This window comes from Notolabrus celidotus, chromosome 18 (assembly GCF_009762535.1).
Source record: "Notolabrus celidotus isolate fNotCel1 chromosome 18, fNotCel1.pri, whole genome shotgun sequence".
NCBI classification, from domain to species: domain Eukaryota; kingdom Metazoa; phylum Chordata; class Actinopteri; order Labriformes; family Labridae; genus Notolabrus; species Notolabrus celidotus.
Genome location: NC_048289.1, coordinates 13,715,609 through 13,734,842, shown reverse-complemented (window position 1 = coordinate 13,734,842; position 19,234 = coordinate 13,715,609). Strand labels below are relative to the sequence as shown.

The 19,234-nt window shown below is 39.6% G+C and overlaps 1 protein-coding gene across 2 annotated transcripts in view; it reads right to left on the bottom strand.

Annotated features, from left to right (window-relative positions):
- The window catches only part of rab11fip3 (RAB11 family interacting protein 3 (class II)), a 36,502-nt gene that overhangs the window by 12,868 nt on the left and 4,400 nt on the right, over positions 1-19,234 (bottom strand). For both annotated transcript variants that reach the window (XM_034707586.1, XM_034707585.1), the window contains exons 2-4: positions 13,648-13,741; positions 8,195-8,271; positions 4,607-4,779 (exon numbers count right to left, since the gene is read on the bottom strand). In XM_034707586.1, the coding sequence (XP_034563477.1) occupies positions 4,607-4,779; positions 8,195-8,271; positions 13,648-13,741 (344 nt within the window). The remainder of the gene's footprint in view (positions 1-4,606; positions 4,780-8,194; positions 8,272-13,647; positions 13,742-19,234) is intronic.

The window sequence follows — 19,234 nt, the reverse complement described above, 5'->3', positions numbered from 1 at the left end:
GTAATAGTCTCTGACTTGGTAAATCCCTTAAAAGCTTTAATTTTTTTCTGACAGATGTTTTGCTTATCTCTATTAACAGACTGTCAAGCTTTTGACTGATAAACCGTCAAAGCGGTTAGAGATGAACAAGTGATGAGTTTTAGAAATGTTGGTAAACAAGCAGAAACGAGAGAATCTAAAGGCTGTACAGTCACTCAGGGTGAGTGTTTTGTTCCCGTCAGCAGCGGGTTTAACAGCACGATGGTATGAATAAGCGGAGAGAATCAGATTAGCCCATACAACAGAGAGGGAAAAAAAGGGAAAACAGCAACAAAAAAAAAACGCTAACTCAACACTTCCTGGAATTCAACCTTCAATCAGGGAATGGGAAGTCTGAACACATCCACGTCAAGCAGAGCACCCCAATCCGTCATCGAGCCGGACAGACAGGTCACACAGTCAGCAGATGAGGCCTCACATATCTGCACTTCCTCCCGTGTGTTTGCCCTAAATACTATCACGACTAGAACGTTCATGTGGAGACAGAGCAGCAACTGGCTTTTTATGAGAGAAGAGGACAGATACAAAAATCTGAATGCTAAATTCTCAAACGACGGGTTCATGATCAGTGTTCATCTGCACCCTAAATATATACACTTGAGGTCAAAATCATAGCCCCACAGGAATTCTGGAACATTTCCCTTAAATTCTGCCCAATGTTTGCATCATTGATAAAACTTGATATAAGCAAACATTCAACATTGTTCTTTAGTAGCTTTGGTACATTTAAGAATGCAAAATACATTTTTAGGATAGCTTTATATCAAATATAGTGAAAAATGGGGTGGTCAGAAATATCAGCCCCACTGTGAATTTTTGCTTTTAAAACACACCTGTGAACTCAATTGGCTTCCTAACAACACCTGAGCATTCAAACAGCATTGAGATTTACTTCAGGGACTCCGAACAGGGCACTTGAACACATTATTGAGAGAGACTACCCTTACTCACCATGCCAAAAACAAAGGAAATCAGTCTTCAGCTCAGAAAGAAGATATCGGAGGCTCATAATAAGAGGGAAGGCTATACTGTCATGTCCAGGCGTTTTACAGTGTCTGGAACAGCTGTACGTGGCATCATTGCAAAGTAAAAGGACACAAACTCTGTTAGACACAAACCTAGGCGTGGTAGAAAACACAACATTTTAATAACTTTGGGGAGGAAAGTAGTCAAAGATGTCTGCCAGAGGCCCCGGACATCTGCCAAGATGATTGTTGCTGACTTGACCTCCTCTGGAGTTGATGTTTGAAGGAACACAGTTGTGAGGGATCTTCTTCATGGTGGGCTTCAGGACCACCGTCCTAGAAGAACCCCTTTACTCAAAGAGCGGCTCATCAGAGCCAGACTGAGGTTTGCCCGAGAACATTTGAAAGGTAAAGATAAGTTTGGAAGTCCATCTTTTGTTCTGATGGAACTTTTTGGGCACATGGATGTTGTTCATGTTTGGTCAAGAAAGGGAGAGTCCGTAAACCCTCAGAACACCGTTCTCAGAATTAAACATGGTGGAGGGAGCATTGTACTTTGGGGCTGTTTTGCAGCCTCAGGCATAGGCAGCCTTGTTTGGGTGCGTGGCATCATGAAAAAAGAAAGTTATGTTGACATTTTGAGGGATCATATGAAGAAATCTGCTCTTAGTCTAGGCTTAGGTCGGCGCTGGGTCTTCCAACAAGACAATGACCCAAAACAAACTTCAAAGTTGGTCAAACAGTTCTTAAAGGACACCTAAACCAAGGTCCTCAAGTGGCCCGTGCAGAGCCCAGATCTCAATCCTGTTGAGAATCTGTGGCGGGTGTTCAAAGTGAATGTCCATGCTCAGAAACCCTGTACTTTGGACCAGCTGGAACAATTTACATTAGAAGAATGGGCCAAAATATCTGAAGAGACCTGTGCCAACCTTGTAAAGAACTATTTGAAGAGGTTGTTGTCAGGTGTGGCTCAGAAAGGGTGCACTACTGACTACATAGGGCCAGGGGGCTAATAATTTTGAAAGTGTCATTTTTACCTTTTCTTGTTTTATTCATTGCATCAATAAAATATCCAAATCAAACGTAGTGAATATTTTGACTTTGTTATTTTGGAACAAATTAACTATAAACACTTGTTTTTAATGGTCATTTTTGATGGAGAAATCAAGGTTTGTATCTGATTTCACAAGGGGGGCTAATAATTTTGACCTCAACTGTATAAAATGTCAACCTTAAACCACATGACTGAGACAAAAACTAGAATAAAAGGAAACAGTGGTCTGTCAGGTCAAAATGATGTAACTTCTATATTAGACAGTGACAAATCTTAGAAATGTAGATTTCTGTGTTGCCACTCTGCCTCATTAATTAGTGGCTTTAACTTCTCTTTAACCAAGGAGACAAAAAGGCAGATTTTTTCACAGCCAAGCAGCAGTTTTTTTAACATTAAGTCATGATGACTATAGAGAGACGGATTTTTCAGTAATGACATAGTCCTTTTTTTTTTTTTTTTTTAAAAAGGAATAGCTAATGCAAGTATTATCTCATCTTAAAAACATATATTTTCCATTATTGTTACCGGCCCCTGGTTTTTATATGTTGTTAATGTTGGCTTTGGCCTGTCTGAAAGCTGTTTGCTAACTGCCATTAAATAACAAAGAAGAAAAAGGCATTCCTTCCAGGTGCCAGTAAAACGGGTGTTTTGCTTTGAGATTCAGAACAAGACAAAACTGCAGGGACTTCTTTAGGAGTCAAAGATTTCTGTGAGGGACTCCTCTAAAATTTACAAAATTGAGGTCAGGTGTAAACTTTGGATACAGTTCGGATAATCGTTAAATAGTTCCCAGTGACCATTGAATAGTTCTTTTGCTTGAATGCCCATCCCTTTAGGCTATGTGCTGCCCAATTTTGATACAGAAAAATCCATTATAAGGCTCAATTCCTACTCCTCTCTTTACCAAGCGGCAACCTCCGGTCTCAAACTATGAAGCCCATGCAGAAGTGTTATAAACTGCAATTCGTTGCAAATCCGCTTGAGGCTGGCTGCAGAAACACCGGAAACCACATACACACTAATTCAAAAAAGACAATCTCTGCAGCCTTAATACACATGTTTGCAGCGTGGTTCAAAAAACCGCTTGGCTACAGTAGCTAATTTCTCTATCGGCAAACACTGTACGGGGGGGGGGGGATTTTTTTCTAACGCGATGGTTCAGAAGATGTTAAGATTAGGAGTTTTTGCCCAAATAAGGACATGACTGACATAACTCCCAGACAGGAACACATAGCTTTTGGCTAGGAGGCTCAAACCCTGCCTCTTTACATCACACTTTGACTGGTTGAGTTCAGCATTTCCAATATGGCTGCCGCCAACGATTGGCTTCAAAACAGCGCTCAGGAACAGATGGGTGAAATCACGGATACTACGTCCATATTTAATACAGTCTATGCTCTTTACACAAACATCATCAAAACCTAGCATTCCAAATGTCCATACTAAAAACATCTGATCCCATCATGACGTATACACTGAGTATCTTCATTCGGTATGAATTCATGTGTTTACACTACCATTATTCTGAATGTATTTCAGTTTATTACTGACAGACACACTTCAAGTGTTACACATACATACACACAACCCTGTGCCATTATGAGACACTCATCACACCACTTTTAGATTTCAAACACAAGAAAAGTGTGTAAACAAGACAACCATTACTGTGATGACTAACAACCATCGATCATTTCAACAAAACTATGAATAAAACACAAGTGGTTCCAGAAAAAAGTACCAAACTGTTCCATTCTTACAAACACAGAAGAAACAGCATGAACATATCTCACCTACTGTGATCAATAAAAGGTTTTGTCATAAACAGAGTTCAGTTGTTCCAGCCGAATCGAATGATGACCCACTCAGTCAAACGACTTTGGTAAAGAATGGTGGAAGTGCTTTCTGTGTTCAAGGTCTCTGGCGCTCACACTGTGTGCATTTCAAGTTATCTCTGAAGGAGCTTTCCTGTTCAGCCGCACAGAAAACATTAACAGTCACTGTCCCAGCAGAATAAGTGAAGGGCTCCTTAAGCTGCATGACTAAACACGGTGTGCAGTTACACAAGGATATACTTTTAATCACTATAAGACAAATAGAGACAAACTGAACACAATCATAACATGTGTCTTTCTTCCTACTGGTTTATGTTAAGGAATAAAAGACCCTACGTTGATCAAGTGGTGGCCGTCTAATGCCTGTCTGGTGACCCAAATAGACCCAAGTGATCCAGTGCTGAGCATGCAAGACTCATAAGCACGTGATCAGTGGGAAAGGTTAGTGTGGGGCGAGTCCAGAGCTAACCCTCAGCTGAAGAATTGACACACATTTTCAGTAAATTCTGCAGCCAGCAGTGATTATGAGCAGCATTATGACGTTGATCTTGTTCTCATGAAAAGTGGATTACGATTTATTGCGTATGACAGGAGTTATTCAGGGACGCTGTGTCAAACAAAAAAAGCTGATGATGCATTTCAACCTAGAAAATATGAGCGTTTCCGGCAGGATTGACATTATGTTTCTGGTTGATGGGGAAATTGACACCTACCTATTTCCACTGTCTTCAGGATCGTGAAGAGTAGCCTCGATACCACTGTCCGTCTCCACATCCTCGTGCATCTCAGGGGGTACGAGGGCCCCTGTGTCCTCATCAGTGAAGGTCTCACACTCGCTGTAAGTGCTCTCAGAGCCCAGGTACGCACTGTCTGTCACCTCATTTTGCTGCAGGAACAGATAGAAAACAGGGATAAGCACATCGCAGGATGGCTACCAAACAGTAAACAGATACAAAGACTGCCAAACTGAGCATGAAAGCAACCTTACACAAACTCATCTGGATCTGTACTTACTGGGCTTCCTGGTTTTAACAATAGCACGGCTCTAAATAAACGCTGCTCCAGTACAGCAAAAGTGCACATGTAAAGTAGTAGTGCTAAAAAAGCTCCTACCATCCTTATAAGATTATGCAAGATTATTCATAATAGATAGAAATACCAAGATCCAATCGGAAACGTCACCAAAGCAGGATTAATTTGAGCAAAATGCAGACAACACATCTAGTCTACCAAATAATGTTAAAAAACAGCCACTTTAAGGTCAGTCTGTTTCAGTTCTCAAGTGTAGCCAGTAGCTACCAATGATGATTGTGCCAAAATCCAAACAAATAACAAAGCATACAGACTTCAGAGACAGACTGCTGAGATTCAGATGGCTGTTTCAAGCAAACCCTGCTGTAATCAACACCTCTAAGCAACAAGTTCTCACAAAACAAGCAAGCTTTAAGGCTTTCCAAGTGACAAACACCAAGTGCTGAGTACAAAACGCACAGCTGACAGAAAACCCATCTGAAGCTATTAGCAACCACAGAAACGTTATCAGGTATCAGAGCTGTGAAGCAATAATGAAGGCGACACAGGTGAGTCATGTTTAAAGGGCTAACGTACCATTATAAAAGAAGCGTCAGAAGGAGCAGGGCCCAGAGGGCTATCCACCATGCCCAGAACCATTCTCTCTGCCCGCACTCACACACAGGGAAGCTGGCCTGTCATGAGAGCGTCCTGATAACTCATACTAATGCTTCCCTCTGCTACACTCTCAGAGAGGGAGTGTGTGAGGGCACGTTTAAAAAAATGGAAAATACTGTGACACCTCATTCAGCTCCGCTGGGTGGTCAGAGGGGAGGAGACAAAGTCCAAAGAGTAGCAGAAGAAAGTTGTAATGCTCAATCAAGTGGTGTTCTGTAAGACAGGTCCTGAGTTAAAGCACCACCGATCAGCTGAAGGATTGTTTAATCTTTCCTGGCTCCTGGGAACTTCACTTCCTGGCACAGAGTGACTGAATAAATCATTAAGCCGTGTTCTACATGTCACAGACCGGACAGCAAAGGAGGGCTATACATCTCGACAGCATGTCATAACTGTCTGACTGTGTGCCAATAGAAAGCTAACTTACCGTTACAGCACTGCATATGACAAGTAGGATGGCCAGAGGTGCTGTTTAAAGTTTCTATTTCTAATCAAAGTGTAAGGTGGAAATGTAAAAGCAAGCAACAGCAGAAAATATTTAGTAAAGGAAAAAAGGGGGCGAATGGGGCGTTGCTTTTCTCTTATGCCAGGCCTCAGCTGAACAGCCTCACCTTGCCTGTTTTGAGAGCAAACAGGGTGAGAACAGCGCAGCCATTGAGAGAGAGGAACCCTTTTCTGCCAGAAACTGGAGGGGAAAAAACAAGGCCATGGACACAGGTGTGGCGAGTACTTCAAACATAAACATAAACTTTCCCAAAACCCAGCAGAAGGCTTCCAGTAAACAGCAAAGACACTCTATAAATCACTGGACTAGAAACATTGTTAGTAAAGACTCACAGCTACTCTGCTGCCTAAAACAAAACAGTTTTTGTGGGGTTGCAAAATTCCAGGAATTTTCAAAGTTGGAAACTTTCCATGGGAATTAACAGGAATTTATGGGAATAAACGGGAATAAACAAGGAATTTACTTAATTAAAGGTTGGCTCTTAATATGGAACTGAAAAGGGCCCAGGAAGAGCCTATTGCCTGAGAGGGTTTAGCAAAAATGAAGAGGCTAGGCTTGAGAAGCTTAAGGGAAGATTCTTTTTTTATTTGCATGTTGAATGGGACATTTTTAGAGGGAGAGGGGCTCTTTTCATTTAACATTTTGAATGGGACTTTGTTGGGATTGCATTTTTGTTAATTTTTGAATGGGTTTGGTCAGAGAGATGAGTTAATATTTAACTCAACATTCATGTTTTTGTTCTTCAATGAAAGAATTGATTGTTCAATAAAATATTTAACACTTGATAAAATTCTACTTACAAATAAATCTGTTTCAAATGTATTATTTTGGATGGATGTCTGCTTATAACAAAACAAATATTTATGCTTAGATTTGATACCTTTCCATTAAATTACCCACAAATCCCAGTTAATCCCCATTAATTCCCATGGAAGGTTTCCAATTTGGAATATTTCTAAAATTCCCCAGCATAACTTCCCATGAAAATTTACCAGAAACATTCCGGAAATCTACCTGAAATGTTCCACCCCTTTGCAACCCTAGTTTTTGTTGGTGGGTATTTCCGGCACCAGTTGTAAAGTTTAAAAAGACTGCATAACTCTAACAGATGATGGAAATCTGTAGTTTGATAAATCATTTCAGCATTATTTTAAGCTAAAGGAACACAATTTGGTATACATCATATGAGCAGTAGACCACATCTTCCAGGTACTGATTTAAGGTGCAGGAAAAGGTGTTTCAAAACGGTTTGTTATTATATAGATGTTGCATGTTTTTAGCATTTACTGTAAATCCACTTATCAAGATTTCACCCTTATCTTCATGAAGTTACATTCACCTAACAACATAATGAGTGTATTTTATGTTAACAAGACCTACACTATGTTGAAGCTTTTGCACAGTAAATAAACCCTTAATCTGTTATCTCATTATTATTTGTATACGATTTATTGATCTCAATTAAAAAAAACACAGGGGCGCGACATTTACAGGTTTTTCTACCAAAAGATCTCTTCAGAAAGCTATATCCGAAAATACGGGAATCAACTCAAAAGGCATGTAAAATGTGTTCAAGTGGAGGAAGTCCATTAGAACTTTACTGTATAGTACATGGGCCAGCACTTCTAAACCCTACCAAAAGAGGGTGCTGATACTGTGTAATGCTCAGCCACTAAAACAACAGTCACAGTCCTGCAGTGCCAGAATTGCACACAATAGCAAAAAGACTTCAATTTTGCAGAGGCCAGCAACAATGATGGTTAAATATACAAGTTCTGTGCACAAGAGGAGAGAGGAATTCCAGATATGCTGACCACAACTGTAAAAACACACGTCCTCGCAGATGCAAAAAACTCAGCGCACATTCCAGCTAATTCAATATTTGTCAAAGAATACTCAAAAGCATAGCCTGCCAGATGCTATTTAGTGTCAGCCAAACCAGGGGGTTCAGTCTGTGGAACGTTCACAGAGAGGTAATGATAGCTCTGCAAGCCACTTTGTGAATTACAGTGGAAAGAGTGAGAGTGCACAGCGAGTTCGGACTGTGACCTCCACAATGTGAAACAGCACCGGCACACACATCATTGCGAGAGAGTCTGAGCCTCACCTCGTCGTACTCCTCAGGACAGCCCACAGCTCCATCCCCTGGACTGTAGTTTACACCGTAGAGCTGCGGCTCTGGACCTGCAGATATATGAGGGAGAAGACAGGTTAAGTGTGTGCAGAATAAACACATGAAGTCAAACAGTGAAGGAGGATCAACAAACAAAAGGCGGGTGTGCATGTAGCACAAATGTCCATGAGCAAACAAACTATATGTGCCGCTAGAAAAGGACACAGCAGATTTAAGTAAATGTTTTGGTAAAATGTGTCAAACTTGTTTGAATGCTGATAAAAATGTTGTGAATTTGACAAACAATAGGACTTCAATTTTCTTAAAGATTGTTCATACTAAGGGAATAGTCACTGCTAACAGATTTATGTTAAATATTTGTCTTAGATGACCTCGTTTTTCTGTCAATGATGTGTTTTCTGAACCATGCATCAGCACATTTAGGAGCTTGTGTCCCAGCTGCCCTACTTTGGCATATAGTCAGCAATCTAAGCATGATGAGACTGTAAACATTATGTAACATTTACACTCTGATTTAAAGGGCTGCAAAATATCATGTCATGAGGTTATGAGCAAAATAAAACAATAAAAAAGGGACAACAGGACACCCACACCCATTTAGATTTGTCAATACAGGCTTCTTTTAGAGCCACTGCAATGTAACCTGAGACATACAAGCAAGACAGAGTCCCATCAGCCACTGCGGCTCCTGTATGTAGTAAACAGAGCTGTGAATAGCACCCTACTGAGAGAATAGAGCACAAACAGTGTTCTCCAGCAGATTCCAAGGGTCTTTTGTGCCCTCTGGTCTTACATAACCCTGCTGTTATTGGTGACTTGTACACATATCAGACCATTTAAGAGAAATGAGTCTGCACCCAAAGGGGCTCTGCAGAAGAAGCTGGCTTCTGTTTGAGCAACACACCTGCAGTCTTTTGGCATATGTTCAAAATATTAAAGGACACAGAGAATTCCTTGTTGTTCCAGACATGCCATAGAAACTACAGGGGACAAGGCATTTCCATGCCCTGCAGGCCTGTCTTTATTAAAAAGGTAGCTTACCAGTAACAAGAGGGGCAGAAATGAAGCAGAAAAAAGGGGGAGGACATTAAGTTTCTGTAGCATCATGACGGGAGCTGGTAGGGCAGGTTTTGCTCTATGCTAACAGTACAGGTGATGGTAACCATGATAGAAATTATGACATGGATTCAGTTGATCAGAAGGTCAATAGTTAAAAAAAAAAAAGGCACTCTGTGGAATTCTGTCAACAGTGTGTGACTAGCTGGGGAAGTTACAGCAGAGCTCTGATGGTCACACACTGATGGGAAACTTTCTTCCTGGAAACATCGGATTCTAATTCATTTCCCACATTGTTGATTCCACAGAAACTACTGAACAGAGGAAGGAAAATTGAGTAACAGGATCATGGGATGATGATCCCTGGCAAGATTCTGATCCATGACATCATTGTTCCCTGATATGTGCATTAGCAAACCAAAACAATTTTGCCAAAGAGACGCATTTACTTTTAATATCATGAAACTTCACTGTCATTTAACCATACCAACATCTTCAGTATAAAGTCGATAAGCTCAAATGTTGTTATCAAACCAAGCAAGTGAGATTGTTGTGTTGTTAAATGATACATGTAGAGTCTGAAAAATTGTTTAATTTCATTTCAGCCAATCTCAAACTTAAAGATAATGGTTAGCTCAAATCTGAGCAGGCTTTAAGGCCATATTTCAAGTTAAACCAACATATTTTACAGCCCCTCAAATACTTTCAGACTCAGCTACTTCCTTGTTGGTGTCACTGGTTTATGGTGTTACAGGATGTGATAGTTAAGGTGAAGAATGTCTATCTAGCTGTAATGTTAGCTAGGATGAAGCTTAATGCTAACAATAGCTGTTGTTTGCATTAAGGGGACAGGGCCTTTTCTGTCTCTGCCCCAACCCTCTGGAACTCTCTCCCCCAACACCTCAGATTCTCTCCCTCACTCACCCAATTCAAATCCGGACTCAAAACCCACCTAATTACAAAGGCTTTTAACCTATAATTGATTGATTTTTGTTTTGTTTTGTTTGGTTTTATTTTGTTTTGGGGTTTTTTTGTTTTGTTTTGCTGCTTTGCTTTCCTTTGCTTTTTTTGCACTGTTTTCCTTTGATTTTCTATTGTATCATTTATTTTCTTGTAAAGTGTCTTGGAGAAACTTTTAAAGCACTTTTATAAATAAAATGTATTATTATTATTATTATTATTATTATATTATTATTATTATTATAATTATTGTTGTCTTATAGCAGCTAACTGGTAATCAAATAAGGTTTTTTTTCGCTTAAAATATGCACAAGCGATTTTGACAAAAAATTACTTTTGTGGTTACAAATCAATTGAAAAGCAATAATATTGGATGTGATTAATCTGTTTTGACCTGCCGGGGGACTACGGATGAAAATTAGTCTTATGGCTAACTCTGGCATATTTACATTGATGCAACGCTGAAATGTTCATTAATATGCACTGTCTCTTTGAATAAATAAATCGAATAGCGAAATTCTTTTTATGATTTTCTACTTGGGACAAAGAAATGCACATTATATTAACACAATTGAGCCTCAAGTTGGCTGTTAGACTGTAGGTGTATTTTGTGGGGTTTTTTTACTGTATATGAAAGCAGTTTGTTCTTTAAAAAAATGCCAATATACAACAATCTGGCTTTCAACTCAGCTTTGTAACTACTAACAAGAAGCAGATAAACAATGGAGAGAAAGGACACTGGCTAAAAGAGAGGACAGTAAATTATTTAGACGAATAGGACTCTCTGCTCAACCTCGTCTCTCTACCACTCCCGCTCTGAAACACTGCCAGTAAGCCCATGTGTGTGTGCATCTCATGCTTTCCAGTGCATGACTTATTAATGCTTTGAGTAACCCGAGCTGTGCAACCCAGAACACTGAGGGAGAAGAGTAGTACTGATCAATAGGCTGGGTGGACTGAGGACTGAGGGGCACTATGTAGTGACGTCATCGAGACCTTTATAGTGTGTCAACAGTACGTGCATGTGCTGTAAGTTGCTTTAAAAGGTAAAACTTTTAATATTTGTATCTTACACTTCAGACTCTAGAAAATCTGAGTCAATTCAACATAAAGATAAGACTATTTTAATATAAAATGTATAAAACCTGACAACACAACTCATAATTTGCTCCCACTTTAAGACGGGCAGACAGAATATCTGTCACTACAACCCACATCAGGTTTTAAAAGTGGTTCAGAAAGGCAGTAAATAGTTAAAGAAAGAATAGCAGCATTTTGAGTCCAGTTACTTAGAATGTGGGTCAGTCTTCAGCCTGTTTCTCCTAGCATGCCTCACCTCATCTGAGCGATGGATTTGAACATACTGTGTTGACAACAATATTTGGCACCATGGGGATTTCTGACAGATAGAGCCAGATGCTCAAAACAAAATGTAGTTGCAAGAATTTGCTGCCACGGCAATTTGTTTGTTGTTCTTTTAGCAGAAGAATTAGGTTAAACGAAATAAAAATGAAGAAAAAGAATGAGAGTGAGAGTACTCCGGGAAGATCACTTAACAACACTGGAAATAGAGCATAGAGTTGAAAACAAAATGTTGCTCCTTCTGGTACATTTGTGTAAGCTGTGGAAATATTTATTAGTACTTAAGAGTGTAACAGCAGTGAAGAAATCCTAAGAACATCATATTTCTATCAGCACTTTGTTTTGATTAGCGGTGCTAGCTCTTTTAACATTTTCACTATGTCACTCGACCTCTGCTCTCTTGCTCACACCTACTTTAGGCTCAAGGAGTCAGCCTATTAACCGAACAGTGATATCTACGGGTTTTTATGATCACAGGAAAATAAGGAAAAGAAAAGGAATATTGTTGGGGCCAGATTTAAGATTTAAGATAAATATTTTGTGTGAAAAATACTTTGAGTTAAATCTAATTATATTTAGCCTTATGAAGTATATTTGTTAAATTTAGTTAACTAGTTGGATTGACGGTGAAATGTCTTTGAGTTTACCTGTGCTGCGTGTTTGTGTGTGTGACGCGTGTGTGCTCCTCCTCGAGCCTGTGACAGTGAACGCTGATAGGTAACCTTTAAAGGTGCTGTGATTTGCTCTGTTCGGGTGGGTTAGATGGCGGAGAGGAACAGTTTTACGACCACAAGTCATGTTATTAAGTTTAAGTCTGTTTTTTGTTTACTGGAAAGTCAACCAGAGTACATAAGCAATAAATTATTTCAGTGAATGTAGCAGACAACTCTGTGCGTGCTTTATGGAGGATGTGTGTCAGTGACTACTCAACTAACCTCAGGTGGCTTAAGAACAAAATTTTGAATTAGCCTAAACAAAGTCAAAAAACTCATCCAAAGCCCGAGGAGTTGTAAGCGATGTGGATCAGCGCGTTGAATGAACAATATAATATAAAAATATATTATGGATAATACAAAAGATTCCTGTATTATATATGCATGAGGCATTGAGGCTGTTTCATGTCAGAACACTTTTTGTAGGTATTATTGCATGTAGTCTTAGACACCCGTCCAGTTCAGTTTGCAAAAAAGGGGACAGTAAGTAAAGAGTTTCATGGTGAAGAGCTGATCTCATATTGAGATTGAAACATCTGTGGAAACACACACAGACAGCGTTAAAATAGTACATCTGATTCAGTAATTCTATTCCCATTTTTCAATCATAACAAATCCTCCCCATCTTTGATCTTTAGCGTCTACAAATTAATATTTTTGTCTTCAATACATTCACAACTTACTCCCAGCAAGCTTTCAGAATTTATTTCAGTTTAACTCTCAGATCCATCTTTACAAAACAAGGTCTGCAAACAAACTCCATCCAGCTTTCTTTCAGACAATCTTTTCTCAGTTTTCCATCAGATACAGAGGCCCTCACTTTTAGAACAGTTTACCCGGTCATATAACAAGTAACACAAATTTCAACTCATTCAAGAAACAAACCATAAAATTTATATTAGGTGAATTAAGTAATACAACATGATACACATTTTTAATGGATATTTACAAACACATACTCTCCCTACTTTCCTAACTTATAAATAAATATTCTGTTCTTTTTTGTTTTGTTTGTTTTTTTTAAACTTTCCCTTCTTCTCTTTTGATCATTGTTTTAAATATTACTCCCTCTTATTCATCTTTTTTTGTTTTGTATGTAGATATTCTGATCTACATTGATACTTTGTCTTTTGTGTTGATGTTTTCTTTGGAGGGCCACTCGACAAGCCTGTTTGGTTTTTTTTGGCGCCTCCTGCACATAACGTGTTAGTGGTTAGTTTTATTATTGAATGTACCTCTTATATCTTGGCTCGTGTTATTGAACAGCAATGTTTTGTTGTGTTCTTTTATATGTGCAATAAATCAATAAATAAAATAGTGCATCTGATGACTCACCTCCATTACTAATTGCCGAGATCCCACGATGGAAGTCTTCAAAGCTAATCACTCCAAGGCCACTGGGGTCCAAAAACTTGGTCAAATCCTTCACCTGGAAGATAAAAGTAACACAACATTCAAATCTAATGTTATCATGGCCGCACAAGAGAAGTATTCCTCTTCCATAACCTTGTCATTTGTTCTGCCTGGATGCTTCATGATGATTTCATAAATGATGTAAGGGAACGTTTTCCACACATGGTTGCAAATAGCTTTACTATGATGTTTGCATATTGGATTCAGTGGAAAATCACATGCAGAGGTACAGCCCAGTTTTTCTCCATGTAAACTTAAGCTACTGAAAACAACTAAGAACTCATTCACATGGTCATTTCACTCACATGACAGTTTTCATGAAGAATTATGCAAAGATATTTTGATTACAGGAGCAAAAAGTCACCAATAAAATGATCTCCAGAGAAAAATCTTGCAGACAAGGCATCAGCAGGTTTACAAGGACTGTTCAAGGGTTCAAAGTGTGCATTTTTTGTTCTCTTTGCATATGACAAGAAGAAGAAAATGTGACTCGAAGCTTTTAAAGCTTCAGACTAAGTGTTCTCACAACACAGACACAAGTAAGAAGTAGTAAAGGTTTGTGGAATCACATTAATCTTAGATTAAAAGGAATCATAAAGGTAGAGATGAGCAACCCTACAACAGAAATGTTCTTGTTCCTGATGCATGTTTATCAAATCCCAGCATGTGCAAAACCTGGAGCAATATATCTTCCTGTGCTGTAGCACTGAAGTGTTAAACCGGTTACGTAAGTGCAGCTACATACTGTATATTCGTACAGCTGGTAACCTGGCAACAGTGAGATGAGAGATTCTGTAACAACAGGTCCTCAGATCACAAAACATTGGATCAAATATGTTTTAAAGACGGACTGATTTCTGGCGTTTGTAACAGTCCACATTGCCACGGTTTAAACTAACAATCTACTTATCTGGCTCTCAGAGACCTGTGAACTTTACATGCAGGATTATCAGAGGCACCATGCAATTAAAATCTATTTACACAAATAACAGACTAAGTCAAATGTCAACCATCACACAAATTGCTCTAACCCATTATTACAGTGTAATTTCAGGCGTGTATCGCTGACAAAATTAGCTGGGAGGGATCTTGGGTGTATGTTGGCTGGGGTTTCTGTGGTCTCAGCTCTCTTATTCCTCAAGAAAGTGAGCGCGCATGTGAACATGGTCATTCTAGAGAGTTTCATTTCGTGTGTGGCTTCTTGGTTACACATGAAAACAAGCTGATCTGCTTAGCAACGCTGAGCCCTGACTCGAGAGGCTGAGAAGGCTGAAACTGCTAATAAACCCGAGTGGCTTACGATCTGCGTTTTAAACTCAGCTGGACTTAGTTAGAGGAGAGGTGGAGGCTCATCTCACTGAATGGTGGTTAGCACAGCAATGCTAAGTTTAGGCTCATCCCACTTCAGCTCCCTTCACTTTGCTTTCCATGAAGTCAATTTGTTAAATAGTGTAGGCTGGAGAAGAGCTGGTGCAGTTTGAACTCCCTGTGATTGAAACTGTCAAGTTTCCTTTTCTGAGGTCACCGGGAGGCGTTCAAATGTAGCTTTTAGCTTTCTGTTTCACAATGGAGCATCACACCTCACATGTTCCATGCAGCTTTGCATAACAGCTCTGCTGCTTGAAGAGGTGAGAAACCTGTGGGGAGTTCCCCCTGAGTGTCTGTGGTCTTGATGACATTTATACATAAGTGTTAAACCATCACTTGATCAGTCTTCATGATTGCATTTGCAGTTAGAGAGTGGTGCATTATATACAATAATAACCCACCACTGACACAGCCTCGATTGAGAACTGTGACGGCCAGAGCAAGCAGAGCAATATAAATCTACTACACTGTGGAAGCTATCCATGGCCTACATCAGAGTTGTTAAGCCTTTGCAGGAGTGCCAGGCCCCTCAGGTCTTGTGAGCAGAGCCTGCTGGCTATTCCTAGGTCTAACCTAAAAACTAAAAGGTGAATGGGATTTCACTCCAACACTGAGGGAAAGTCTCTCCACAGCTGTTAAACTGTCCTGCTTAAACCTACTTGTTTCACATATTATTGGAGGCACTTGGTTTATTTAAAGGGCCGTATCCAGAATTTTATCATCCAATAACATTTACAAAGAAAAAAAAAAATCACATCACTCTAGTTCTTAGATCCCTACACTGGCTTCCTGTCTGCCGGAGAATAGACTTTAAGATCCTGCTGATGGTTTATAAAGCACTGAATGGGTTAGGCCCAAAATACATTGCTGATCTGCTGCTACTGTATGAACCATCTCGACCTCCGAGGTCATCAGGTACTGGTCTGCTTTCAGTCCCTAGAGTCAGAACGAAACATGGTGAAGCAGCGTTTAGTCATTATGCACCACATATCTGAAACACACTCCCTGAAAGCTGTAGGTCTGCTCCAACTCTCACCTCTTTTAAATCAAAGATTAAGACTTTTTTATTTGCCACTGCCTTCCTATGTTAGCCAATTTAACTTGCTTTAAATGAAAAATTTAATTTAATTTTATCCTTTTCTTTTCTGTTTTATTATACTTGTCATTTTAATCATGCTCTTTTATGCTTGTCTGAATGTAACCAATGCTTTTAATCTTTTAATGTAAAGCACATTGAGTTGCCCTCATGAATGAAATGCGCTATACAAATAAAGTTGCGTTGCGTTGCGTTGCGTTGCGTTGCGTTGCCTTGCCTTGCCTTGCCTTGCCTTGCCTTGCCTTGCCTTGCCTTGCCTTGCCTGATAGACACAAAGCTTAGACTGTTTGAGCTGTATATTCTAGTTTGGTGCCACACCAAACCCAGCATCACGTGTCATGTTTCTCTTTTAACACATAAATCTTTCAGTTATCAATGAGTGCAATCTGCTGGCTGGAAATATTTTCAGGCCCTTATTTTTGTTGTGTACAAAGTGGGGTGTGCGTGTCTAGTCAACTAAAAGATTAAATGTTATTACCCTTGCTAGTCTGCACCAGAATTACAGGTCAGTTAATTTTGGATCTCATTTTTATTCTGATCTATTCTATTTATAATTAATTCATTTTTCTACAGAATGGAGAGGGAAGAAATTGAACTGACAAAATGTACTTGGTATCTTTCCAACTGATGTTTTAAGGGGCAGCCTTTTTCAATGGACCTCCTTTTTTGATTAACTTTATTGCTTTTCAAATTCCCATTTTTTTTCCATTTCTTGAGCTTTAATGCTGACTTTTAATTTTCAGCCTATGTTTTTAAAAAGTTACTCACAGTATTCTCTTAAAGAGTGTTAGGTCATAATTTACATTGATAGCTTTAACAAACACAGCCTTGGGAGCCAGCAGTAAGATAGATAACGACCAAATTCAAACGAAACTCTTTCAGGCTCTGTGGTTTTTGTGTTTCCTCTATTTGTGTCTAATCAGTGCCTGGACACGCCTGACTGCCTCCACACAGACCGCTGCTGTGCATGACCCCATGAAGAAGAATACCCTTTGGAACAAGTCTTTCCTGGAGGGGATTTTACAATAGCTTTTAACAAGCTCTGATCATATGCCTAGTGGGTTGGCATAAGATGATCAAAAAAAGACAATGATCTGTGGATATGAAACATTAGCACACACAAAAATGGACTCAAGAGAGGGGACGTTTTAGGGCAGGGGACATTCCTTTGTGGATTAGAGGGGCAGCCCATGAAAGCAGAGGTTGGGTGGGCTGGTGATGGTGGGGGCTGCGCTGGCTAAAGAGGGTTGGGACTGTTGGTTGACGAGAGAGACATGGTCATCATGCAGTTCAGTGGGGCTTTTGTGCAAAATCAGGGTCGAAACCAGTGAGTGAAACCAGTAAGTGATGGTTACAGGGATCTTTGGACCTGAATGCCCAGATGTGCTAAGTGCATGAAGGACACTATGACATCTATATGATCAACTTTTTCATTCAAAAAAGGTAGAGTAGTACTTGGATACTGCAGGAATATAGGTCAGAATCAATTTGGAATAATGTTTGTGACAGCAATGAAAAATCACAAAACTCCTGAAAACCAGATGGTTTATGACACAGATTTGACATCTCAAGGCTGTTAATCAGCCCTCTTCCAGTAACCCCATTTACTATGTGGAAACGGTTATCTCAGAAAAGCTGTCTCATCCTGTAAAATGGCATTGGTATCGCCTGAATTCAAATAATGAAAGAGCAAGTGGTGGGACGGCATAAGGAAATATCTTTGAGTTAACTTGAAATGACAGAGCATATGTTTGCCCTTTAAATGAGACTACAATTTGACATATGACAGCCTGTATTTTGTCTTCTTCTTCAAATTCTGTATTAAATGTCCTCTTACATTACAACATGACGACAGTATTCAAACAACACACAATAAAGTGTGTTTATGAACATTGTTACTTTCATATCCTGGAATTATTCTGGAGGGAACATTTGCATGCTAAGCATACAAGGCCCAGCTGATCATGCATGCAAATACCTCATGAATACCTTCCTGCTGTCTCTTGACAGATCGCCAGGATGTTTGCAAAGCGGTACAGCATGATACACAGGCACCGCCAGCTTATAGCCCTTTAAATTCAACAATTTAATGCTGATACAAAGTCTTGCTGAATAATTGCTGTTCTACGTAGGCTTGGTAGAAAATAAGGAACACAAAATATGTCAGACTTGTAGAGGTAATAAAAAAGACAAAGAAACCAAACATCTGTGTTATTTATGAATGTTCTGTTGAATTGGTATGACTTGATAGCTGTTTTCCTCTCTACCACACTACTTGGGTTACCACCATGGTCGACAGTAAATTACACTAATCCAAGCCACTCAGGCATGGAGGTTATTCAAACCACTTTTATCTCCAGAAACACAAGGACATATCAGGGCAAAGCTCATTCAAATACAAAAAGCACACAAAATCCTATCTGATGTGAGAAGAGTGGACCACAATCCACACTTTAATAGCCAGCTGTAGATCTTCAAAGATCAGCCCTGACTTTCCCACAGATCCTTGAGTCCAGCCAATGACTGCAAAATCCACAGAAAGGTTACAAGCATTATGTAACATTCTTCAAATACTAAAGATAAGTCAGTCTGCTGCCTGCTTACCTGTTGTAAATATGAGAGGAAACCGTGCCAAAGCCTCTGTCTCCCTCTTTCTCTCTGCTCACAAAAGTTCAGAAATCTGAGAGGACTCTCCTGTATGGGCACAATTTAGCTGCAGCTCTTGGAAACCAGATATTTGAAGGCTAAACACAAAGACGGGCGCACACGTACTTAAGCGGCACAATCTGGTAAAAAGCAATCCAAGGAAAACCCTTCAAGGAACAGGACATCCAAAAGAAACTGCTGGAAGGTGAAACAGGATAACTCCACCAGATACCACACAGTACAGAACAACATTTAAACAGACCACACCTATTAAATAAATTAACTCCCAGTGTCATGAAAATGTGTCACCTTTGGCCCTGCCTAGTTCAACAGAAGGTGAAAGAACATTTAAATTAGACTAACGTGGCAAATTTCACAATTTCTGTCCTCAAACACAAG